Source organism: Egretta garzetta, unplaced genomic scaffold (assembly GCF_000687185.1).
Source record: "Egretta garzetta isolate BGI_Z169 unplaced genomic scaffold, ASM68718v1 scaffold681, whole genome shotgun sequence".
Lineage (NCBI taxonomy): Eukaryota > Metazoa > Chordata > Aves > Pelecaniformes > Ardeidae > Egretta > Egretta garzetta.
Window position 1 is genome coordinate 194,315 of NW_009258563.1, and position 25,738 is coordinate 220,052.

Consider the following 25,738-nt stretch of genomic DNA (forward strand, 5'->3'; position numbering starts at 1 on the left):
GGGCGGGCTCCTTGGGCACAGGCGTGCCAGCCCGGCGCCGGGGCCCAAAAGCCTAGGAAACCCTAAAAAGCGTTCCCCCCCCCGAGAACGCGGGACACGAGGGGGGCAGGCGCCCGCCAGCCGCTTCGGCCGCGGCGTAACGCCGCATCTCTTCCTGCGTGGGTGAAGTTCCCGGCCCCGTCTCTCCTGGGCAGAGTGGCTCAGGAGAGGTGCATGTGGAAAAACTGCAGAATTTAATGCTTGTGCAGTGCTTCTCTCGTTTTCTACTTGGGACGCGGAAATTTTGCTTAAAAATGTCTTCTGTAACTTCTAGATCTACACTGAGGCAGCTGCTGATGGTAGAGACCGGCTGCGTTACAGTGCTTACTGCATTTGGGAGGGTGTCTGGTTTGGTTAGAGTTGTCTGCTGCACGTGCAGTCTACTAAAAGTGTAAAAACATTTATTAATGCAATGAAAGGTAAAAGGCCCCATTTGCATTAATGGTGATTCTAATTATCATCGCTAAGTTTAGTAGTGTTTGGCTTTGCAGTGGAGGAAAAAAGTCCTCTTTCCCCAGTCCTTTATCCTTGGTGCTTATGTGTTAGAAGCAGTCGCGTCTTGTTTCTGGGGGGTATCTTTGAGAGATTTCAATAATTTAGCGTGCGCTGTCATGCTGTGCTTATAATGCCAAGCAGAGCAAGTCTTTCGAGCCCCCGTAACATAAAGAGGCTTTCTTTATGTGGTGTTGTCTGTATGGCCCACTATGTATGTGCATGTGTTTTCAAGAAAGTGAGCGCAGTTCTTTTCTTCTAAAGGTTATCTTCAGTAATGCAACGTTTCACTTAAAGCGCAGACGTGCACCCTTGGGAGGATGTTCGTGGAGTGCATGCTGGGGGTAGTGAAGTCTGGAAGACTTTATCAACTATCCCCAAGACACCACGCTGCTACTGGAAAGCCTGTGTTTGTACAAATACTGGGCGGGGGCATTCTAGTTGTTATTTACTGTGGAGGTTGGTTTTGTGGAGGGAAAAAAAAAAAAACCTTGCATCTCTTTATTGTATATTAAAAGCAGCAGAAATTCCTTTGTGGACTCTTAGAAATTTGAGTGCTGTCTGCTAGGTATAAGACCAAGAGGCAAAGTGCTGAAAGTTTTTATATGGTTGGATGTCTGTTTACTTTGGTACTTCCAGTGTTGCTAGTATCTCCCAACTCTAACAGATGTTGAGGAATTTATTCCATAGAAGTTCTCCAGAGCAGACAAGTGCAAGAATTGATTGAGAACAAGTAAAATGAAAGTAAAATGAAAGATCTAAACTAAGCATCTCAGAGAAAAGTTTTCTAAACTTTTGTACTTGTGAATAACCATAACTCTCTTACCATTACTCTATAGAAAACAAAACTGTGACAGGCACAGCATTCTCATGATAATGTGAAAGGCAAAGTATAGAATAGCAGAAGGCTAGGCAGGTGATGAGCTCAGAGTAATGCTTACCACCTTTCTGTTACCTGGTCTGCTGCAGCCTCGTTCTCTGGTGTTTCCACCTATTCTGGCTCATTTTAAACCTGGCCTGCAAACGTCCGGAGCAAGAATTGTGTTTGCAGAACAGCTAGTGTCATGGGGTCACGGGTGGTTAGTGCAGAGGGGGTCTGCTTCAGTACACATAATACAGCACTAAGGCTCACAACAGGTCCTCTGGAAATACCGGAGGGCATCTGAATTTCACACAATTGTCTATCTGCATAAAGTAGAATATCCTCCTAGGAAAGGTTCTTAAGAACTAGGTATTACAGAAGGAAGTCCTGGCAAACTCTTAGGTTATAGGGAATAGTTGCTGGTTATGTGGCCTTTGAGGCCATTGTATTTTTTTTTTCGTTCCCGTTTTTCTTGGAATTTGCTCTCTCCTAATTTTTAGAACCCTAAATACAATAACTTTCTGAGAGATTTTTTTGTGTCTCTGAGAAAGTTTGAATTAAGGAATGCAAATGATGTATCTCCCAACAGTTTGCTGCATTTTACCACCATTCAAGGTGAAGAGACTGAATGAGAGGATTTTGTAAATCCTGTCTTTTGAGGCTCGCTTTTAATTTGTAGTTCTCATCTTCAGAATGAGCATATTGTGCTATGAGGTTGCCCTTGTAATGTACAGTTGAAATAATCAGCTTTATGCAAATAGGTGTGGTGATACACGTAGATTAGCTTAGGTTTAGATAGAAAACGGTATTAGAGATAGTTTAGTTGGGGGTTTTGCGCAATGTAGACCACAGCATTTAACTCATCACCATGACTGACATTTTTTTCCTAAGTAGGGACAATCTAGGTATTTTAGTAGTATTGACACAAATTAGTGTAAATTCCATTAATGTTATCTGTTCTAGTGTACGCTTTCACAACAGGCTTCACGAGAAGGTGTTGTCTTGCACATAGCAGATGTGATTGTTTTCTGTACAACTTTGGCTGTTTATTTCGCATCTGCTACTGGCATCATCAATATCTGTCGATTCACAACTATGTGCTTGTTTGCTTTCAACAAATCAGTGAAAAAATTGAGTAGTTTGTGGCCTAAAGATAGCTTTCAAGTGAAACCTAGAGTTTAAAGTGCACACAAGAAGAAGAAAGAACAGCTAAAGCTTTTACTGTTTGTTTTTTTTTCCCCCAAAGTGAAGGAGCTTCTATCCTAAATTAGTGTGATACATGGTTTAACCATGGTAGTATTGTTTTCATTTGGGTTTTTTGGGGGGGTTGTGGGTTTGGCTTTTTTTTTGTGATGAGACAGAGCATAATATGATGGTCTATTAAAGCAACAACAATGAAATAGCTTGATTTTTAAGGTCTTTGTATTCATTCAAGTGTAATAATTCAGAACAAATTGTGAATTTTTCTATATTGAGCTACATATGGGAAAGTGAAGGATCAGTCTTCCTTATAACCTGTGTAAGACTGGTTTTCAGTGGATGTTGACATAAGAAATATTATGATATTACCATAATCTTTATTTAAACTTTCAACCTGTGTGCTTTGTTTAGCTCTTACTGCACACTTGCCTCCCTTCCATGAAGGTTTAGAGGGTTACTACTTCACTCTTAGAGCTGTCTGAAAGCTTGTTGGGTTTTTTTCTTTTTTGAGTCATGTCTGCTAGTTTATGTTCACTAGTGTTGTAAGCATATTTTTTCCCTTGGTGTGTTAGAGTAATTTCTTCACTGAGTGCTCAGATTTTCATTTAATGCAAAAGCCATTTTTGGATTTCGGTAGTCAATAGCTTGACAATTATGGCTGAAAATAGGCTTGGTTTAACAGCTGTGACATGTTTTAGCAATATTCTCTTACATTTCTTTACAAGATGCATGGAAAAAGGTATTTAAAATTAATAATATATTTGTTTCATATGACAGTGATCAAAGAATTTGTACCAGTTTTTCCCCAAATAGGTTCATTTAATTAGCATTTCAATAATTATGCTGCTTACCTGTTGCTATAATTCTGTATGCTGTTTTCTGAATCAGTGTTTGCCTCTAAAGAAAATAAGCTCAGATCCAGCTAAAATGACTTTTTTCTTTGTTATTCTTGCTAAAATAAGCAATCAAGAAAACCCAAATATTAATTTGAATTGAATAAAATGTTTGGCCCAGCTTGAAACTATTTTATAGTCATCTTTAACGAATGAAAGGATGGGAAAATGGGAATGGAGGGGTTGTGGGGTTTTGCTGTTGTTCTTTAAAGACATTGAGGAGATTAAAGATGCATTATTTGTACTCTATCTTGCCTGTAGTGTGATGGCTCTGGCACTTGCAAGGAATGTGGGAGAGCCAGGTTCACCTCCCTGCTTTGCCTGAGGAGCTGAATCCACATCTGGGGAGAGCTCCCTAACTGCTCCTGCTGAGCACCCTGCCTCGGGTGGGTCTCTGTCTCCTCGGCTGACACCTTCCTCTTTGTATACATTATTTAAATGTTCGCTGGAGTAGGGACAGCTGAAGTGTCTCATCTTAACAGTCAGATTTGCCAGCCCCACAGCTCTGGAGGTGTTTTCACTTGCTTAAGAGGCAGTAGGGAAGTCTTTGTAGGTGAAAATGTCAGTAAAAGAAGTTACATGTAATTCATTCCATAATGCACAGTAAGCCCGCAGTCAGGACTTTCCACCCTCTGAGAGGTGCTCTCCTTCTCAAGAAAAAAAAAAAAGCGTGTGTGTATATATATATATCAATCACCATCTCACAGTCTGAGTAAGCACAGTAAGCACGGACTGGTGGGGAGAATGCTTTGCTGATTTAACCCCTGTTGATGCTTGGTCCATGTAAAGTTTAGAAAAGAGGACAAACCACCATCCTGACCACTAAGCATGGCAGACTCGGGTGTTTTCTGCGTTTGGATTTGAAGTTAAAGTTTACTTTCCAGATTTTCTAAGACGGCAAAAAGATTTCTTGGTGGGGTGGGTTGTTGTTTTTTTTAATGTACTGGGGCAGTGAAACAGCTGTGGCTTCTGCACATTGACACTCCTGTCTGTGTAATGGCCAGTGGGATTGAAGTTGCAGAACTCCAGTAATATGTCCTGTGATAGACTGTTTTGGTCTGTTTTGTTGCCAAGTCAAAATACCTGACTTCATATCCTCCACTTGGAATCATTCCTTTCTCATATATGGGGAATGATAATCTTGTGTTGATTCTGTGCTATCGCATGTTGATTAATACACACGCTAGGTGCAGCATGTAAGCAGTATGTTCCGCTCGTGAAGAGGTGTAACAAGCTGCCAGATGAATCCTGTGGTGCATTGAAAGGTGTCAGCAAGCTCCTCTGAAATCTTGCATGTAGTGTAGACTTGGTTTCATTCATCGTGAGATGTAGTCACCCCTAAGCATAAAAAAAAGAGCAGCACCAAGACACGTACAAAAATTTGACTTCTAAATATTTGTAGTACTCATCTTGCGGGGGAAAAGGGGGGGAAGGCGGGGCGGGGAAGAGCGAAGTGTTTTGATTTTTTTTGCTTTTGAGCTCTAGAGCTGAAAATGCCAGTCACCTGAAGAGAAACTTGAAACATCCCATGACTTACCACCGTGACTGTTAACATGACTAAAAAGTAAAAGGAATTACTTTCTTCTTTTCCTTAGATACAATCATCATCATTAAGTTTGAGTAGCAAGTATTTAACCTCAGATGAAGCCGCCTGCATGCAGTGGAACAGATGTGTAAGTTTTTTTGGGTTTTTGTTTTTCTCAATAAACTAGTGGGCAGCTTGTTTGTTTTGGGGTCTTATATCATTGTTGTTGTTATTACATCAATGGATAAAGGTAATGAATAATTGTATGCCTGTGCATTGACTTGTATGGAGCTTAATAATTTAGCAGGAGGTTTGTATGAGTGCCTGAGACTTAAAAATTAAGTTTGGAAGCCTGGATAGCTTTACAGTGTTACAGTAACAGTAACTAGTTTATGATATTTGGGGTAGCTCTTACTCTATGGTAACAGCTGGCATATATACATCCTTACCTGCAGTCTACCTCTTAAAGAGGCAGTAACTTATGTGCTACATTCACCCTATACTTAAATTACACTTTTCTTATTCAGATTGCCATGTCCTCACTGATAAAGTAAATTTTAATATTTTCTTCTAGGGTTTTTGCCTGAAACGTTTTTTTTCTGAATATATTCAGTTTGAGTTGTCGACTACTGATTTTTCGGAAGCCTGAGAGTCCTGACTAAGATGCAGGAGAAAAAAAATTGTTCATATGCAGATCAGCATTTCGTGTAGATTAACAATAAATGTTATTCTTGTATAGTGTTTCAGAGCTTTCTGTTTATTCCGTATCCATCTGTCCCCCTACCCCAAATAAAATAGTTCAACTTTTAAGCTGCCTGTATTATTGGGTGACATGCATGTTTGCAACAGATGGACAAAATGTTTAAATTGGGTAAAATGTTGAGCTAGGAAGTCTTGATGAGGTCATAGAATAGTTTGGGGTGGAAGGGACCTTTAAAGGTCACCTAGTCCAACCCCCCTGCAGTGAGAAGGGACATCTTTAACCAGATCAGGTTGCCCAGAGCCCCATCCCACCTCATCTTGAATGTTTCCAGGGATGGGGCATCTACCACCCTTCTGAGCAACCCGGTCCAGTGTTTCACCACCCTCATTGTAAGAAATTTCTTCCTTATATCTAGTCTAAATCTGCCCTCTTTTAGTTTAAAACCATTAGCTCTTGTCCTATTGCTGCTAAAAAAATCTGTCCCTAAGTACCGAAAGGCTGCAATAAGGTGTTCCCAGAGCGTTCTCTTCTCCAGGCTGAACAACCCCAACTCTCTCAGCCTTTCTTCATAAGACTCTGGCCTTCATAAGAAAAGAAAAATTAAAAAATTATTCAGATTCATTTCTTGAAGGAAAGTTTTCCTAGGTGACACATACAGAAGGTGTGTGGGATTTTGTTACATACTAAATCTGCTCGTGGATTGTTCATCAGAGTCTAAGCAAAAAAAAGCACTGCTAGTGCTTTCCTAGTCCATAGCACAGCCAAAGAGCAGGAAAGAGTAGCTGTCACAGCAGCCTCTCGAGTCAGTTCTAGACCACTGTAAAGAGATCTGATAAAAGGGACACTGTTACTTTTGCCAGAGTATCCGGAAGTTCACTCTCATGTATGTAATGCTAAATTCTAATATACTCATCTCAGGGTCACTGTATGATTTGCACTGTTTCATTACATGATGTCAAGCACTGTAGCATTTTATAGTTCTACCTAAAGTGCCTTTCTAATGTGACTCTTGAGGTTAAAAGCCTTCAATGAAAATACCCACTTTAGTACTACCTGTCTACTGAAAATGAGTATCTGGGCTTAGTATCTCAAGAACTATTTCTTGTATTATAATCCCAGGTGAAATAACTGTTGATGGCAAGTTCAGTTGTTCTGATAAATAATAAAATCTGTAAGTGGTTAGTCTTAAAGAAATGTAATGCCAATATGAGCTCCAACAGAAAAGTGTATACATTTTATGATCTGTTTTTTGTCGTATTCATGTGCTTCATTGAAATTCAGGTTGTAAGCACTCTGGAACAGAGCTTAGATAATTTTGGTCAGCCTGAAAAACGCATTTATAGAACATATTTTGAGTTCCTTGCAACAATTTTTTTTCTTTAACTATTTTCTAAGTTTTTATAGAACACAGTCATTTTTACATGTTTATTTTGGGAAATACAAAATGTGAGGAATATGTCAAATACATAATCTTTTAAGTGATCTCATACTACTTCCTGCTGGGGTATTTTTCCTTCATGGTATGGTAGCTGAAGACTGACTTAGTTTTTCCTCTGTGTTTCACTGTATCAATATGCAACGTGTGATGTATTCTCCAGTACAGATTGCACCATGCAGTGTATTATGAACAAGTTATTGCATAGTAGCACCTGGAGCTGAGTAGTGCGGCCCAGAGGGTGAGCACTTTGCAAACGTTCCTTCTGTCCATGATGCTTTCTTCATCTGTGATCAAGAAGCCACTCTTTTGGTAGAATGGGTACTTAGACAGAGCTGAAGTCTCCTGAGAACAAAGATGGGAATATTCTGCTGTCCAGATGTTATCTTAAGTTTCGGTTGGTCAGTAATGTTATAGGTCTACATCCTTTAGCATCCAATGTAAGAATTAAAGTCTTCCAGTGTGTGTGCTATGCAGTAGCTTTTATGTGCAATTTAGATCATTGAAGAAAATCTAGTTCCTCGCTAAAGGGACCTAGTAGTGTTAGAGATGCCGGGAGGTGGGAGAGGAAGGAGCAGTGTGGAAACTGCTGCCTGTTTAATAACTCCCACAGAGCTACTGGCTCCCAGCTTTTCTTATTTAAGATTTGGGACCGCAAATCCTTGCTAAAATGTGGCGCAGATAATGGCAATCATATATTTTCTATTTTTACTCTGTGGTTCCTCTTCTTTCTTCTGTATTAAAGGTGGGAACATGATATGCTAATAACTGTGGCAGCATATCTACAGACAGGGAAAAAAAAAAGCCCAACCAAAAGACAGCAGGGTAACACTCCTTACATGAGAGGTTTTCACTTGTTGTGACTTGCATTAGTAGCCGCTGAAATAGTAGGAAGAGTGGGTCAGCTTTCAGGGAGCCAAGCAGTGCGCAGACCATGCTGTTGGCAGCATCTTTGCCTTTGACACTGGGAGATGGGAGGCGTTGAGGTTCCATTCTTCATTCCCTTTCCTAGTGATTTTGAGTTGTCTTCCGTGGCTTACTGTGCTGTGGGGAGGCCATAATCCGTTTATGGCAGGAAATACAGTGATGCTCGTGAAGAACGGGGAGATTCCCCATCCTTCTCCTTTCTCTAAATGTTTTTATTCATTGCCCTTTTCTGTACCTTACAAAATATTAGGTTTATTAAAATAATTATTATGGCTTCTGTATAATAATAGAAATCAAGCAAATGGGAATAGCAAGGGCTATCCTTTTCTTTACCTGCTATTGTACTGAAAATGTCGTGGATCCTGCTCTGAATAAAACACCCATGTAACCTTATTCTGCAAAATTTATTTAAATTACAGGTTGCATTGCATGAATTAGAGCTCATGAACTGCACTGGTTAGAATAGGTACTACAAAAAGCTTTATTCTTAATTAAAATTCTTGTTATATTCTTCATTAGCTCCTTGAGCAAAACCTTGTTTGCTCAAATTAAAATCTGTGTCTATGGCAGTAGGATGGTTCTCCTATAAACCATTTCTTTTGGAAGAAGACTGAACTATTTGTTCACCAGGGACAGGAGTGTCTCTTTGGATTTCCTGCTAATGCTCAATGTGGTGCTAGTGGAAACAACGTTGGCTTTCCTGGCTTGGTTGTCCGTGTCAGCTGGGTCTTTGCTGCAAAGTCTCACCGTGCCTTGGAAAAGGCAAAGAGAATATGTCCCTAAAAGAGGTCAAAAGAGGGAAAAGACCCTTTGTCGTGGAGGCTAGGGACAGGCTGGTTGACAATTGAATAGGGAGATCTGTACACTCATTTCTCTCTCCCTCTCCCCCATTTTGTGAATAGGAATGTTTGTTTTGAGAGGGACAGAGTTGAGGTCATTGTTTTTTAAACTGAGATATCAGGTGAAAATGTCAGATGCTACTGATGAATTTACAATTTACTTAGAAAATACTGAATGACAAAAAAATACTTGAAAGGGGCATGAGGTGTTCACCCCTATCATAGGCATGATCGATTATAGACTCATAGAATGTTTGGGGTTGGAAGGGACCCCTAGAGGTCATCTAGTCCAACCCCCCTGCAGTGATATGGAAGCTTGGCTTTAAAGTTACCTGGCTGGTTTTGTTGCAGTTCTTGTGCTCGTTGGCAAGATGAAACTGAGTATTTCTGAACTCTATAAAAATTGTCTCAGATGGTATTGCGAATATTATTTTCTGTTGTATTTAGTGTATTTAGTAAAGAGATGGTATTTTCCTTGCTTCAAGGAAAATCTAGCCATATTTCTTCATATTATTACATGAGGAAGAAAGAAGTTACCTGGTACAGAGAAGAAACGGATTTCTTTGGAGAATGATTTGCAATTGAGGGTATCTTCTGACTTGAAATAAATTTTTATGACAAAAGGATGATTAAGCTTAGCTGCAAGTATTTAAACTACTGTTTATCCTCTTAAAAATATTTCTTTTCTTTTCAGGGGTTATGAACTGCATTTTTTTCCTAACCTGCCTTTATGTGCACAAGCATTCCAGGATACAAATGTATAATATAAGCATCGTACTATGTCTTATTACACATATACAAATACAATATACATAAATCATTGAAAAGCTCTCCACAGCACAAGTGAAACTGAGGACTTGTAAATGGCATCAATATGAACACAGCATTGGATTAATGGGTAGTTATGAAGGGTTTTTAAAACAGACCCCTTCAGACTTGACCTGGTCAGTATCAAAATAGATGCTAATACATGATAGTCTTAGCAGTTCAACAGACACTGTTCAATTTATTTATTTATTTATTAGAAAAATTTTAGTTCAAACAGGTGAATGTAATATTACATTCTGTAAAGGACCCTGTTTACATTTTGTGAGGGTTTTTTCATTTTGTAGTTACATGGATGTTTTCAGCAAGGGTTCCAAGAAGCCTTACTGCACGAGACATGGCGTACCTCTCCTAACTGCTTTTTCATTCTTCATCATCCTGCCTGTTCAGCTTCGTAACCCTCAGCTTTCTCCTTTACAGGTGTTCCATTTTTAACTGTTTAAAATGATCTTTAAAGTGCCTAAGGTTTCACTGAGTCTAAAGGTAGATATTTAAAAAAAAAATAACAAAAATGTATGTTTTCCAGTATATTGCAAGCTAGGAATGTGGACTAGTCAGAAGAATCTCCTGTCCTAATCCTGTCCCATTTATTTTGTCAGCTGTGGACTGCACAGGAGGAGGAAGAGAAGAGCGTAATGGCTAGGCAGAGGAATTGATCACTTGGGGAAAAGAAGTGTCGGAGGAGCTTTGCTTTGAATTTTCTGATACTTTTCTGAAAGCAGGCAGCTGTTCTCTAGCAACATGGAGTAAACGTTTTCTCTTTTGTCTTTCATTCTTTCGGAACTTATCTGTTGTTACTGTGGTTTTGGTTGTGTGTTGTTTCCTGTTCCATGAAAATACTGATGCATCTTCCCTACTCTGTTCTTATTTTTATCTTTTGCATTTTACCCCACGTTGTGTTACTGCAGCCTTCGTTCATCTCCCCTCCCCGAGCCCCAAATTGTACAACATGAGATACTAAAAGCAGCTTTGATGTCCTGCACTAAAAATGCTATAAGCCAAACAATACATGCTTCAGCTGTTTTAAAAAAAATCTGATTTTTTTTTCTTAAGAAAACCACCTTATCTCTTGTAATGTTAAGAATTGCCCCATCTTATTAGCATATAATATTTGTCAAAAAATGCAAATGATAAAAATATCAAAACAAGAGCATAATCTCCTGTAGCTTTTGCTTGGAGCAAGATTGAACTGATGCACAAGACTTAGGAAACCCCTGCTTAAAGTTTTAATGAAGTTATTGCTTAAAACATCAGCATTTTAACAAATGACAGACAGAACTGGCATTTGGTAGGTGTGAACAATAGCATAGAAACATATCCTGCAAGTATTGATCCAGTAATACCATACCAGCAAATGAGAAAGAACACTTCAACGCTTAAGAGACAGTTTGGATCCTAGACAAATGTTGACATAATTTACTTATCGTGACAGGTCTGTTTGTTATAAGTGATCTCTTGGTAAAAGCTGGGACAGAAATTATTAGCATGTATACAGCCTGCTTTTTTTTTCCTCCTTTCTTGCAGTGTTTTGTTACGGGAAGTTAGCAAAGGACATGTGAAGGAAGAACACACCATTTGAGATCTGATGATATTTTTAGTGCGCTAAGAAAAAAAAAATAGCAACAATTAAAGGCTTATCAGGTGGTTGTAGGTGTGAGTAGTGTTACTATTTGTGGTGATGCATACACTGGTATTTTGTTATTTTTTTTATATAAAACTTGGGAGTGACATTGTTTTGGCTGAGGTGATTTTTTTGTTGTTTTAGCTTTGCATTTTTATTTTACTTTTAAGATAAATGTTGTTTGAAATCGTGTGGAATGAGGATTTCCGTGCTATAAGCTTTATAGTATTTAACAGTGCTGCTTAAACCTAGGTGGTAGAGGATGATGCTTCAAATAGATATATGCTTAATAAATTGTCAAATAAATTGTGAAGACTGATTTCTCCAGAAATAAGCTTCAGTTTTGACTCTTTACCCTATATCAGACACCTGCTTTATTCTTAAACATGCTGAGCAGTCAGCCTCTATCACTGAGGTCTGATGAAACATTTGGATACTGAACATGTTTAGCAAATCCGATTGGGTGCTAAACAGGGATGCCAGAACCAAGTGTCATCCAGATGTGAATAATACATGCTAACACAAACATCCTTATTTATATCAGACTTCAAAAATAATGAATATGAAATGTGTAATATTTCAAAAGCATTATTTCAATCTTTTAAAGAAGTTTTATGGTTGAGGATATACTGGTGTAAGAACTGAATTAAGAACCAGATCCTCTTTTTAAATAAAAAAAAACATTGATTTTTAAAATGAAATGTTACTTCATTTCTGCTTTGTGTCTATTTCAGATTATTTTTTTTAAATGATGCTAATCTGGAAGTCATACTGCTTCTTTCCAGTCTTGTCATTGTCATGAATTATTTTCACTCCTCTTACACATCGGTATTAGAGCCAGTGTAGTTCTGTGCAGGGGGAGCTGGTGTGCACACTTTCTTCTGTACACAGTGATGGAGATGACTTAGGGTTTGAGATAGAGATATTTGTACAAAGCTGGGGCTTTTAGTTCTTGGACCTTTCCTGAGATTTCAAGGAATATCTGAAAACAATCAGTAAACAGAGTCCCATAGACTTTTTGATGCTTAACAGCAGCAAGAGGAGAAAACAGATGTACAAAATAAACACCTTCTGAAAGAGTAAGAGGTTAAGTTTGAGTTTGAGGAGTTTGTTTGTGCAATGTTAGGTATTTTCTGTGTAGTGGTTAGATTTTAACTCAACGCTGTTCCTTTAGCAACAGCCTAAGACTAAACCTGGCACTTCTGAGCTGTGCTGTTGATTGTTATCTTCCTGCATTATTGTGAAGTTAGCGGTGGTGGGGGAAGACAGAAGAGTCCAGAGACCGCTAAACCAAAAAAAAAATATAACTTGGCACGAGCAGGTCTATTTTACTGCTTAATATAAAATAGTCGGTGTTCACAGTAAAATTATGTGATGTTTTCAGGGACAGGAGGCAAGAAAGAGGGAAATATTTACATTTAGCTGGTAGTATCTTTAACTTTTCAATCTCTAGCTAAACTCCTGCATTTGTAATTAGGGTTGAGTACCCAGAGTCTAATGACAATAGTTACGGCTATAATACTTAGCTCTCCACACCTTGGTTTTTCTCTGGAGTGATGGATTTAGGCCCCAGCTTACACCAAGCACTGAGTTTTTCAGCAACGTGAAGAGGCATGAATGATCTTTATACTTGGATAAATTGGAGGTCTCTCTGTCGTGTCCTGACAAGTAGCATGAGCACACCAGGGAGCTCGCATACCTGGCTTGGAGGGCTCTCATTCTTCCTGCTTTATCTCCCAAGCCTCTGAGCGTGTACCTTTGTCCCATCGCTTCCCAAAGCACGTTTTCATTTCCTTTCTTGTGTGTTACTCTGGATATGTTATTTTCTCTTTTAAATTTTTCCCAGCTTCTTTTCTTCAGGGATGGGGGAGTTGAGGGCATCAGCTGCCCTGCCAGGATGCTGCCTCATTTCTACCAGCAGCTGAAACCCAGCAGTTGCAGCATCCCTGGATGCTGCCTGGTTCCTTCCTCCCAGCCTGTTACAGCTCCTGCATGTGGCACCTTGCGTGGCTGGTCACAGGTCTGTGAAATGCTCCTGCCTTGGAGGAAATAATCCCCCACTACACCCTTCCCTCCCCTTCCCACCACCAGCCCTAACCTGAGAGCCGAATCGGTATTTTCTTGTTTACACAAATGTAGAAAACTGTTCATGAATGTTCCCTATGTGTAAGCTAGGATTTTTCTAAATATTCGTCTCACTCCAAAATGGAACTTTAAAAATAATTATAAAAGCATTTTTTTTTTTCTTTTTTTCATTCTACAAGTGTGAGAGTGAGACCTTGATGGGTAAGCCATGTAGTAAGATGATCCTGTAAAACTCATGGTGGAATAGGTGGAGCAAAAACAAAAGATGAAAGGTAAGATATTACAGCCCTCCTAATTGGGAGTCATGGAGAGAGAAATTTATAGACTTCCACAAGACCAGTAGTTTGTGACAGAACAAGAGCTAAACCTAGATATTATTTCTCAGCCAATATTGAAAAATGTTGTATTTTTGTTACTTCCATATATCACTTTTTAAAAATACAAGTAGGGAAAAAACCACAGTAAATAGTTGGCATTTTAAATAAAAATACTTCCAGTTTCTAACGTCAGGGTTTTTCTCTCCAGTAAAAGAAAGCACTTATAAAAGTAATAGCTTCTATCTTTTTTTTCATTATTTTTTTGTGTATGCCCTTTTTGTTTGTTTTTTTTATTTTATTGGTTATGTTTCCCTTTCCATTAACATATGCTTCTCCAATATTTTTTTAACATATTTTTCTGTTAAGTACCTGGATTCCTATACACTTCAACTCTTTCATATAAGATTAATAAAAATGTCTAATATTACTTGTCCTAATTGTTATATTCTCTTCCAGTATTCAGTTAGGGTGAAGGCTATTCCTGTCAACAAGGAGCAGGGTACAGTATTGGTGTTGCTGTTTCCACACTTCTTTGTGTTCAGATGGAGCGTTTGGGGTGGTACACATGAGAGGTTATTTTTTACATTGGGGAGAATACCTTTGTAAAATCACAACAGTTACCAGTTGGTGTAAGGTCTGCCTTTTAGGTGACTGGAAAAGTAATGGAGTAGTAAAGGTGGCTTTACCTTCCTTTTTTTTTTTTTTTTTTTTTTCTTTTTTTTTCTTCCCTGTTTCTCTCTCAATGGTCCTCCAGAAATCATACCTCCCATGAGGTCCAAACCAACTTGTTTCTTTTATTAAGCCTAACTTCAGTGTAGGGCCCACCTCAATTCAGAGCGTGACCAACATGCTGTCGCAAATGAGTGACTTTACACAATTTGATTTAGTAGCTGTTTAGAATTTATTTGTGCCTTTACAGCAAATCACAGGATTGGATTGTGATATTTTGATAGCACTCAGTCATCAGTCAATTAACAAAGTGATTCAAAAAAATTAATCAAAACAGTGACTTAGTTGCTAAGACTCAAAAATGGCAAGGTTTACTCTGTTACTGAATGGAGGAAGTACACAAAGGAAAATTAAGTTACACTCAAGTTAGACTGATTCACAGAGAGACCATAGATGCAGAGAGTAAGAAGGACACTTCCGTTGAGTCATGACGTTCAGAGTAGACCCCCTTGCTTTCTAAACTCCTTTTCAGAGAGGAGTCTAGGTGTGGCTAGGTCTGGTCTTTAGTCTCAGACTTGGTCAACGATTTATGTCTAAGGATCATATATATATCTAGCAGCAGTATAAGACTTACTTTGTAATTAAATCATACATCTGCAGACTACTTAAATTGATTCACATGTGCATACACGCTGACATGATTATATTTATATATAATATATATAAGGGTATACCTGTTAAAAATTCCCCTCAAGTTCAGTGAAATACTCACGTCAAATGTCTTGGCATTTCTCAACAGGCAAGGGTTGAGCCTCAAGGAGTGAAAGCTTTCCGCCCAGGCTCCGCTGTCGGTCTGCGGTGATGGACCTCCAATTTTAGCAGACTTAGGAGTTTGTGAACTCTGAGAGGCGTCCCACTCAGAGGGAGGTGCTGGTCGCAGCCCGCTGCGGTCCAGGAGAGCGCAAAGGGCCTCGCTTAGCACCGCTGTTTATAGGGTCATGAGATGATTGGCTTCAGTCACCAGTAAATTTCTGTCTGGGCCATAATCTGGGTCGGTAATCGCTGGAATTCCAGTAATGGTGGTACTGCGCCACTCGGGTTACGATTCAGATAAGGTGTGTTCCAAGGCTGTTGGGGGATAACTGATTGTTCCTGTTCTCGCTCCCCGCCTCGGACACGTGGGAGTTCCTGGTACAGACAGGCACAGAGGCAGGAGGCAACCACGCCGCCGCTCTGGGAGAGATGGATTGACTTTAGTCACTCCCATCAGATCTCAGCCTTGGTGTAATGACTCGGACGATCAGGCGGCACTATCTGTACCAGGTCGCTCATTCGCAACACATGCTAATTTTGTAGTCTCTCCTAATACCACATTTTAATCGCTCAGTATCTTGCAAACTTCTGCTGTTCTTTATGGGTGAGCTAGTACTGATACTTTGTCATAGGAAATTTCTATTAAAAAAATTTGTCACTGTTCTTAGATTTCCTTCTTCAAGGGATTTGTAATTTGAAAAGCGGTAAGGTTCACCTAGGCTATATATTTATAAAAATATGTTCTGCTTATTTGTTAGAGGTTTTGGATGTGTGTTTTCAGGGTTTTTCTGAGTTTTTTGTTTGATTGGGTTTTTGTGGTGGTGGTGGTTTGGGGTTTTTTTAGCAAATATTCCTTAATTAGCATAGTACCTGCCATTGAAGTGGAAGCTGATAATAATTTCTAAAAATGTCTCCTCCTTATTGCTTGTATTGCTTGCTTTTAGGGATTTTCTTTTTAGTCTATGTTAATGATGCCTGTAGATTTCCAGAAATAAACATGATTAGCACTATTCATGCTAAAACTGACATCCATTTGTGCAAACTGTTTAATGTGGTTTTATGTGCCTCCTACACTCAAAATCTGTCACTACTTTAGATTTTTTTTTCAATCTAGTAAATAGTTTTGCTTTCACTGTCTCTGCATTTTGCATCTTTCTTGAAACAACTACTCTTCCATTTTGCAGCTGTGTGTTTGTATTCACACTATATGCACTTGTATAATAATTTCAATTTTTTTTTGTTTTAAACTACTTTGTCTAGACCATTATTTGCACTAAGATTCTGTAATATAATCAGGTCCATGAATATTGCCTGACTACTCAACCTAAAATCTAAAATTGTTTAAAGCTTGCAGGCCACTGTCTGCTTTACAAACAAGTAATCTGCTCATGGTTCAGTGTTCTTGCATACTTTTCATACTTCTCTGTATGTTAATGTATGTCTTTGTAATCCCAAGGCACCAGTGTTTCTCTTTCTTTACCCTCTTCCTTCAGCAGTAATTTCTTCTGGTCATAGCAGTCTGCTGTGGCACTCTTTGGATCAGTGACATTCTCCTGACATTTGTTGTCATCCACCATACGCTTTCGGTAATCCTATTTTGAATGGAAAATCCTATAAAATGTTTCTGCAGGCTTCTTACCACAGCAAACCACTGACTGTCTACAGCCACTCCGGAGCTAATAGACTAGGGTAGTACATTTGAGTAGATAATTGTTCTCTGGTTCCATTTATTTTCTTTGAAGGTTTTTGTTGCAAGGTGACTCTTCATTCTCTTTGTTTCACTGCTTGTCTGTATCTAATTGAGGAGATTTCAAAGGCATAAATCGTTTTAATTTTGAGCTCACTGACTGTAGCCTTTTGTACCTTTGAAAACATTTTCCTTCTCCTTGAATATCCTGTTTGTTTAGCAGTAGTCTTTAACTTTGAGTAGAAGGGTAGATAACCAAGGTGGTCATAACCAAATTGATACTTTGTTCTAGGTTACTAGAAAGTGGAGTGTTTTGTTTCTTTTTAAAACAGATTGACTTTTACACAGAGTTGGCATGGGAGAGGGAGATGAAAAACATCTCTATCTTTCTAACCTTGAGTATTTTGGGGACTGTATTCTAAAGAAAATTTGAGTTGAACCCTCAAGGGTGTTTGAAGGGAGAGAGCTTGACTTAATTTTACTCTACGATGAAGTAACACTCAAAGCGATAGAGATCATGCTCAGATGTTTGAAAGAAAATGGAAAAAGAATAGATGCAAAGTCTTCTGAGGGGCATCCAGCTTTGGGGATTTCCCAGGAAGCGATCTAGCAGCCCTAACAAGTCTCTAAGAATCTCAGCTATTCTGAGTTCCTAGAAGGCAGCAACGATGCCCAGAAAAATACGTACTGTGTAGCCAGAGACCTGTAACAGCCATAAAGTGGACAAGATATAATTAATGGTTTATTGTCCTAAACTCAGCCATAAGTACATTGAAGTAGTGTAATTGGCCACAATGTATAAGCACTTTGTAACACTGCTAATAGCTTAACCCTCCTAACAGCATGAAGGCATTTTATATCACAGCTAAGCGTAAGTACAGAAATAATATGTAGCTGCAAAGGAAAACGTGTGTTTAATCACGCAAATATGGGACAGAAAAACGTGAATCAACAATTCAAGTAGTAAAATCTGCAAGCAAAAACAAAGGATACAGAATAAAGAGGAAGGATTTCTGGTGGAACCAGAACAGTTTCTGGTCCTAAAGAAAGGAAGATAAATGATGTCAGGAGCAGGTGAGATTGCTCCCCACACCCTTTGTTGGTGGAGGAGACTGCAAGCATTAAAAACACCCAGCAACAGCAAGGATAATTAGGGAAGAAAGAAGTCTACTACCATGGTCCAGAGTCGAAATAGCGCTCTCATCTATTCACCCCAACTTCAGCAACTAAGACCATCAAGGACCGTAGCCATCAGTATTTAACTACATGGCATCAGCTCAGTGGTATTGTGTACTCAAAGCTAATTTAGGATAAGATGATTAGGGCCTAACTGTTTGAATATGTAGTGATAGTGGCTGATAATGGTTAAGAACTTAACCATTGGCAATGTGTATTGTTAATGTCAATTTAGTTAAGTGTTGTTATGAAGTTTGCAACTGGTCTCATTTATCAAGTTCCCAAATCTTCCCATCACAGCTACCTTATGCTTAGCTGTGTTAAGCAGTAGCTGCTAATCAGGACAGGGACAAGTGAAGCATCTCCATGGACTTTTCTGTTCCACATCTGGAATTGGTTTTGCATAGTTAAGAAATCACAGCAATTGCAGGCTAGAGATGTGATTACCTGTTTTGCGTCAAAGAAATTGTGCACAACTTCATCAGAACACGAAGCCAATGGTTGCATGCATATATTTTGTGTGACTCTGGCTAGGAATCCGTAATGTGCTTACTGTAACTTGGCACTTACATGCATAATTTATGTTCTGTAAGCTCTGCATGGAGTCGCTTGCTTGTGAGCCTTTCTATTCTGTGATCCTAAGTCACAACAGCTCATTATATATTCTTGCTTTTCCTGTTTGCAGTACAAGGTCCAAATTCACAGATTAGATTGAAGTAAAGATGAAAAAAAAAAAACCAACCCTCTTCGACTGATTTCTATTAAAAATGTTGACTATCTTACGCTTGCTCTCCCAGATGCACATGCTTCCATATTAACGTGTGTGATCACTAACTTGTGTTTCATTCCATTTTATACTGAGCGATGTAAATTTACTCTCTGCTGCCAGAGTTGTTCTTAGATGTGATTTCACAAACCTGTGGAAAGTACTGTGTAGCATGTAGAAAAGTAACGTTTTTTTCAAGTCTCTCCCTTTGTTAGAACTGATGGTCTTCATGCTCAACCCTCATGGTTTCTGAAAACATTTTTTTTTTTTTTTTTTTTTTTTTTCTGAGAAGGAGAGAGAAAGGCAGAACACAAATAATAAAACTTTCACCAAAAGAAAACCAGAGATACTGCCTTCCTCTTTGCAAGTTCTAACTGTTCCACCTCCCTTTTCTTGAAATAGCTGCAATAACCTCATTGCCCCTCCGCTTCCCTGCCCCTTCCCCTGCACTGGAAAAGAAAGCAAGTTATCGTTGCAGTAGGCTTTCCAAAACTCTGAAATCCACAAAAAAATAGGTGTTTCTGATCTCTCTCTTGTAAACAGACCTCAGAGAAATATTAAATAGAATAGGTTACAAAGCTAATATGATATTGGTCTTGATACAGGGGGGAAATGTCTGTGAGTGCAACCTAGACTTTTTAATGTGTCTTGTAGCTACGGCTAATTTCACCTTTTGTCTGCTGAAATCCTTCTTGTGTTTGAGTAACACAAGAAAATTGTGTGAGATGTTTTTAAAATAACCGATTCAAATCTGTGTTTTCTCTTCAGCTGGGGAGAAAGAGTCCCAAAAAATCCAGTGTGCACAAATTGGTTTGCAGAGTCAGTGTGGCATCAGCTGTGTGCTCAAAAAATGTTTGTTATCTTGAATGAAGGTACCAATAACTGTATTAATGGCATGAGAATAAGTGAGAAAGAGTTTGGCAAAATTTAGAATTCTGATAGAACTGTAGTAAAAAGAAAAAAAAGTGGCTGACAAATGTATGCAGCTTCTTCAGGTTGGGGGGGGGTGTCTGGTTTTTGAGCCTGTTGTTGCCCTGTGATTTCTATGCATCTGTACTTCAAAAATCTACTCTTTGTACTGGAATTGTTGGCAGGGGCAGTCTTTACCTATGAGGGAAATGAACTATGTTGGTGTAAATGGGCTTTCTATTATAACCCTTGGGTACAGGAGGAACTTGAGCTGGCAGTGCTGCCCTAGGCACCAGCACATGCAACTGTTTGCGTCTTTGCTTCTGAGTGATGTTATGCTTTTGGGACACCTCAGTGTATATACCGCATTTGCATAGCCCAGTTATCCTAAATTAAGCATTTCAGTTTTTAATCATGAAACTCTAAAAGTAGCTTTTTTTCTATAGTGTGGTGTTGTCTGGGAGCATTATGGCATGAATATAACCATGTGAGTCTACGGTCAGAGATTAGTGTGACTAAACGCTGGACACCCTTACAGAGATTTCTTGTCAAATACTGCATTTTTAAACACAGCTGTCAGTAATGAAGGGCTTACATGTATAACCTAACATTTGGGTTTAAGTACATATTTCTCTGCTAACGTGACTAAATGCCTGCTTGTCTTCGTATGTATCTGTAGATATAGGCACTTACATAGTATATGTTTATATATGTATGTGTGTATGTTTGATTATGTAGTGCTTGAATTAGGATGTAAGATGAGGCATCGGTATGTCCAAGCAAATACAGAAGCACATGTTTTCAGTTTGCCTTTACTATAGTTATTGTGTTAGTCAACTTTGTCTTCTGATTATTTTTTTTTTCTAGATGGTGCAAAAGAATCGCGGTTGCCCAGTCAAGATGAACAGAATGGCTTCCTTCGACAAGAAAATAGAACATTCATTTTTTAGGATTATGTCTACAACATGAAGCATTTAACAGTAGCTATCTTTGAGAACATTCATCTATGACCTGAAATGTCCTGACCCTGGGGAAAAAATGAGATTCCATTAATTAAGTCTATAATTTTTAAATGCATTTTTATGACTGATCATATTTGCTTATGCACAACAACGGATACAGAATTCATAAACCAGAGATTATTTTAACACATACACACATTTGTGTTTGTGCATTCAGTATAAAAGATACATCATTTTAATCAAATTTCAAATAATCATTTAAATTATCTATATTTATTAATAAATGAAGACTTGTCAAGAAGAATTTATCATCCGTGGAAAAGAATAAAGCAGGTTCCCCCAGAATGGATGGTAATTTTGTATTGGATAAAATCAATAACTTAAAAGTAGAGCAAGAGGAAGACAGCATTAACTGTACTCTAGAAAGAATGGATATCAAGACAGAACAAGATGATTTCAAACATGCGGATAGCAGCGATGAACAAGAAGACAAAGAAAAGAACTTCATTACCAACAACCCTGGCAAATACTTATCTACAGAAAATGAAGATGATTATGGATCTCTTTTTTCTCAGTATAGTAGTACGCTGTATGATGTAGCAATGGAAGCTGTGACACAAAGCCTCCTTTCTAGCAGAAATATAAGCTCCAGAAAAAAGTCACCTGCTTGGAACCATTTTTTTATATCTCCTAGAGATAGCACTAAAGCAATATGTATGTACTGTATGAAAGAATTTAGCAGGGGTAAAAATGAAAAGGACCTGAGTACAAGTTGTCTCATGAGACATGTGAGGAGAGCCCATCCCACTGTACTAATTCAAGAAAATGGAAGCATGCCAGGTATATCTTCCTTTTCTTCACCTACATTGTTACTGCCACCTCAGTCTGCAGATGTTGGAGATCTGAGTTCTATGTTATCCCCTATAAAACTGGTCAAGAAAATGGCTTCTAAAATACCATCTCCAGATCGAATAATAGAGGAATCTGTTTCTATTGTTTCTTCTGAAGAAATATCAGATCTCTCAGTTTCTGAAAAATGCAGCAAAGAAGAAGTCATGGTTGGGTCATCTCCACAGCTACCCAACAACCAGTATGACGACACTGTGGAGAATGTAGCAGAAAAAACTGTTGTAATTCCAAAGAGCACATCAGGTTCCAGAAGGAGATCTGCTGTCTGGAAACACTTTTATTTGTCGCCTCTAGATAATTCTAAAGCTGTTTGCATCCACTGCATGAATGAATTCAGTAGAGGAAAAAATGGAAAAGACCTGGGAACCAGTTGTTTAATAAGACACATGTGGAGAGCCCATCGTTCCATTGTCCTGCAAGAGAATGGGGGTGGTACCAGCATACCACCTCTCTACACCGCACCTCCAACTTTGTTGCCTTCTTTACTACCCTCAGATAGCGATCTGAACTCTATGTCATCCTCTCCTGGAAAGCTAATGAAAGAGTCAACTTCTGTTTCTTCTTCTCCAGACAGAATCTCTGAGGAGATCCATACTAATCTCTCTTCAGGAGATGCTCTAGTGGAAGACTCAATGCTGTCATCTTCTGATGATATAGGTGAAGTCTCCTTTGTTTCCTCTCCTGAGAAACAGTGTGAGGGATTAGGTCCGCTAATATTTGAACCTACCGCTGTATTTCAGCAAAACAAAAGGATTATGAAAAGGCTTAAATCAGAAGTTTGGCATCACTTTTCGCTGTCACCTGCAGACAGTCTAAAAGCGGTATGTAGATACTGCAGTTGTATGATAAGTCGTGGTAAAAAAGGAGATGTGGGCACAAGCTGCTTGATGAGACATCTATATAGACGCCATCCCGACGTAATTGGAAACCAAAAGAGCTTTCTTGATGTGAGTTTGGCAAATTCTCCTTACGCCACGTTGGCTTCTGCAGAATGTTCATCCTCAAAGTTGACTGACTTGCCTACAATGGTTACACATGATAATCAAATTATATTTCCTGTTAATAGTAAGAAGACCTCAAAACTGTGGAATCACTTTTCAATTTGTTCTGCAGATTCAACAAAAGTAATATGTATGCACTGTGGACGTACAATAAGTAGGGGGAAAAAGCCAACAAATCTAGGCACAAGTTGCCTTCTAAGACATTTGCAGCGGTTTCATAACAATGTGTTGAAAACTGATGTCTCAGAGACGGTATTATCCTCATCTACGGATAATCACGTGCCACTGAGCACAGAATTACTAGGATCTTCAAATTTTGATGAAACCAATGACAAGTTTTGTGACTCTCACCCAGTTGCCAAAAAAATCACAAGTCTTGTAGCCGAAATGATTGCACTTGACCTTCAGCCATATTCTTTTGTAGACAACATTGGCTTTAACAGGCTGCTTGAATACTTGCAACCTCAGTATTCTTTACCTTCTCCATCTTACTTTTCTAGGACAGCAATTCCAGATATGTATGATAATGTAAAACAAATAATTATTTCACATCTTAAAGAAGCTGAAAGTGGAGTGATCCATTTTACATCCGGAATATGGATGAGCAACCAAACACGCGAATATCTAACCCTGACAGCTCATTGGGTAACGTTTGAGTCTTCATTTCGACCACAGTGTGAGGATTACCATTGTTCAGCACTATTAAATGTATCACAGATCGATTGCGACTACAATGGCATCAGTATTCAAAAGCAGTTAGAGTACTGGTGGGAAACATGGATTACTTCCATTGGCCTTCAGATCGGGATTACTGTTACTGATAATCAGAGTATAGAAAAAACTTTAAATGAAGGTGATCATTCAAGTGTACAATGTTTTAGTCACACTGTTAATGTCATTGTAAATGAGGCTATTAAAAGCCAGAGGATGGTTCAGAATTTGCTTAGTATTGCAAGAAAGATCTGTGAACGCGTCCATCGGTCAGCAAAAGCAAAGGAGAAGTTAGCTGAGTTGCAAAAAGAGTATGAGTTGCCTCAGCATCAGCTAATACAAGATGTTCCATCAAAGTGGAATACGTCATTTCATATGCTTGAACGTCTTATCGAACAGAAACGAGCAATTGATGAAATGTCAATAGAGTGCAGCTTTCGGGAGCTAATAAGTTGTGATCAGTGGGAAGTCATGCAGTCAGTGTGTCATGCTCTCAAACCTTTCGAAGCTGCAAGTAGGGAGATGAGTACACACATGTCTACTCTAAGCCAAGTGATTCCAATGATTCATATACTTAACAGGAAAATAGAAATGCTCTTTGAGGAAACAATGGGCATAGATACTATGCTAAAATCCTTGAAAGAAGCTATGGTGAGTAGATTGTCCTCCACGCTTCATGATCCAAGGTACATATTTGCTACACTTCTGGATCCCCGGTATAAAACATCCTTATTTACAGAAGAGGAGGCTGAACAATATAAACAAGACTTAATCAGGGAGCTGGAAATAATGAGTTCTACCTCAGATGATGATAAACCTGTTTCCAATGGATGTGATATAGGTTCACCATCTACAAATTCATATGGGGAAGATAATCTTTGGTCACTCATGGGTGACATGAAGAAAACAAAAGATCTGAAAGAGAGAGCAAAGTTACCAGAGGAAATGGTGCTTTCTTACTTGGAGGAAGAAGTGCTTGAGCATAACTGTGATCCTTTAACTTACTGGAACTTTAAGAAGTCATCTTGGCCAGTACTGTCAAAGTTGGCTGTCAGGTTCTTGGGTTGTCCACCAAGCATTGTTCCTTCAGAGAGATTGTTCAATACATCCAATGAAAGCAACAACTTCAGTCAGTCAAGGTTAATGATTGAACACTTTGAAAAGCTTATCTTTTTGAAAGTGAATCTTCCTTTAATATACTTCCAGTATTGAAACTAATGAACAAACTGCTAGACTAAATCTACTGTTGCTCACTGGATATTAACTATCTATAACTCGGATTGTTAAATTGCTCCAGTAGGGGCCATGTATGACATCTAATCAGTGACTATAATTCCAAACTTTAGTTTCCTTTTTTTCAGCTTTCAATATGTCTACATGTGCCTTATTCATAGTACTTCAGGCCAGATATTGTATATATGTTTTTTAAAAGTTCACACTAGAGATAGCCTGTCTTGTCAAATTATACAAAATTATGTAGGTTTTAATCCATAATTGTAAATGAACTTTAAAAAAGCTCAGTCATTTGTTTTAATAGAATGGCAAAAAAAAAAAAAAAGATGTAAACAGTTCTATTCTGTAGTTTTTTATTCAATTATTATGTAAAAACCATAAACCAGGTACTGTATTTTAGTTGAACATTGCTTTAATTGCAACAAAACAGCTTTTGTAGTTGTCAAAAGAAAGCTGTACATGAAAGATGGGGTTCAAGCCGTCTTGTTATCATGTGGTGTTTTTAACTGCAAGCCCTAAAGTACTTAAAGGATTAAGAAGAGTTATTGAGGAAGATGTGTTTACAGGAGACTATTGACTTAGTATCTGAAAATAAATCTCAAATTTGTGATGATACGGAATGTCAGTTACACAGCAATCGGTAGTAAAACTTCCCATTCTGGGTTCTCCTGTTCAGGTTTTATGTTTTAACTGAACTACAGAAATATTCTGGGTATTTATAAAAGCTCTTTGGAAGTCTTATCAAAGTTTGTGAATTAATGCTTGTTATTTAATGCCGTGTACAAAAAAGGCAAGAAATTTACCACGAAGACTCTAATGTCATTCTAAAGCCTTTTCTAATCTTTAGTGCATCGAAACTATAAGGTTCCCTATTGTAAAAATTGAGCCCTTACTCCTAACGTAATTTCAATTGTGTAGAACAGCCTGTCTTAAAGCTCCTAGTACAGGAATAACTGATCTTCTCTGGTTTTCAGTAATAGCCTTATGGATATGGTGCACTGCTTAGAATTTTATGTAGTAGGGTCGATTCTTAACTGTTGGTGTCCAGCAGGCAAATGGGATATAGAGCCCTCAAAACTTCAAATAAGATGGAAAAAAAAAATAGCCAGCATTTTAATTTTAAAGGAATGTTCTCTATG

At 38.5% G+C, this 25,738-nt stretch overlaps 1 protein-coding gene across 1 annotated transcript in view; it reads left to right on the forward strand.

Moving 5' to 3' along the window:
* Positions 1 to 25,738, forward strand: part of ZBED4 (zinc finger BED-type containing 4) — a 27,823-nt gene extending 2,085 nt beyond the window's left edge. Inside the window, exons 2-3 of the mRNA XM_009647944.2 lie at positions 5,082 to 5,159; positions 20,651 to 25,738. Coding sequence (XP_009646239.1) covers positions 21,090 to 24,578 — 3,489 coding nt within the window. The 5' untranslated portion in view covers positions 5,082 to 5,159; positions 20,651 to 21,089 and the 3' untranslated portion in view covers positions 24,579 to 25,738. The remainder of the gene's footprint in view (positions 1 to 5,081; positions 5,160 to 20,650) is intronic.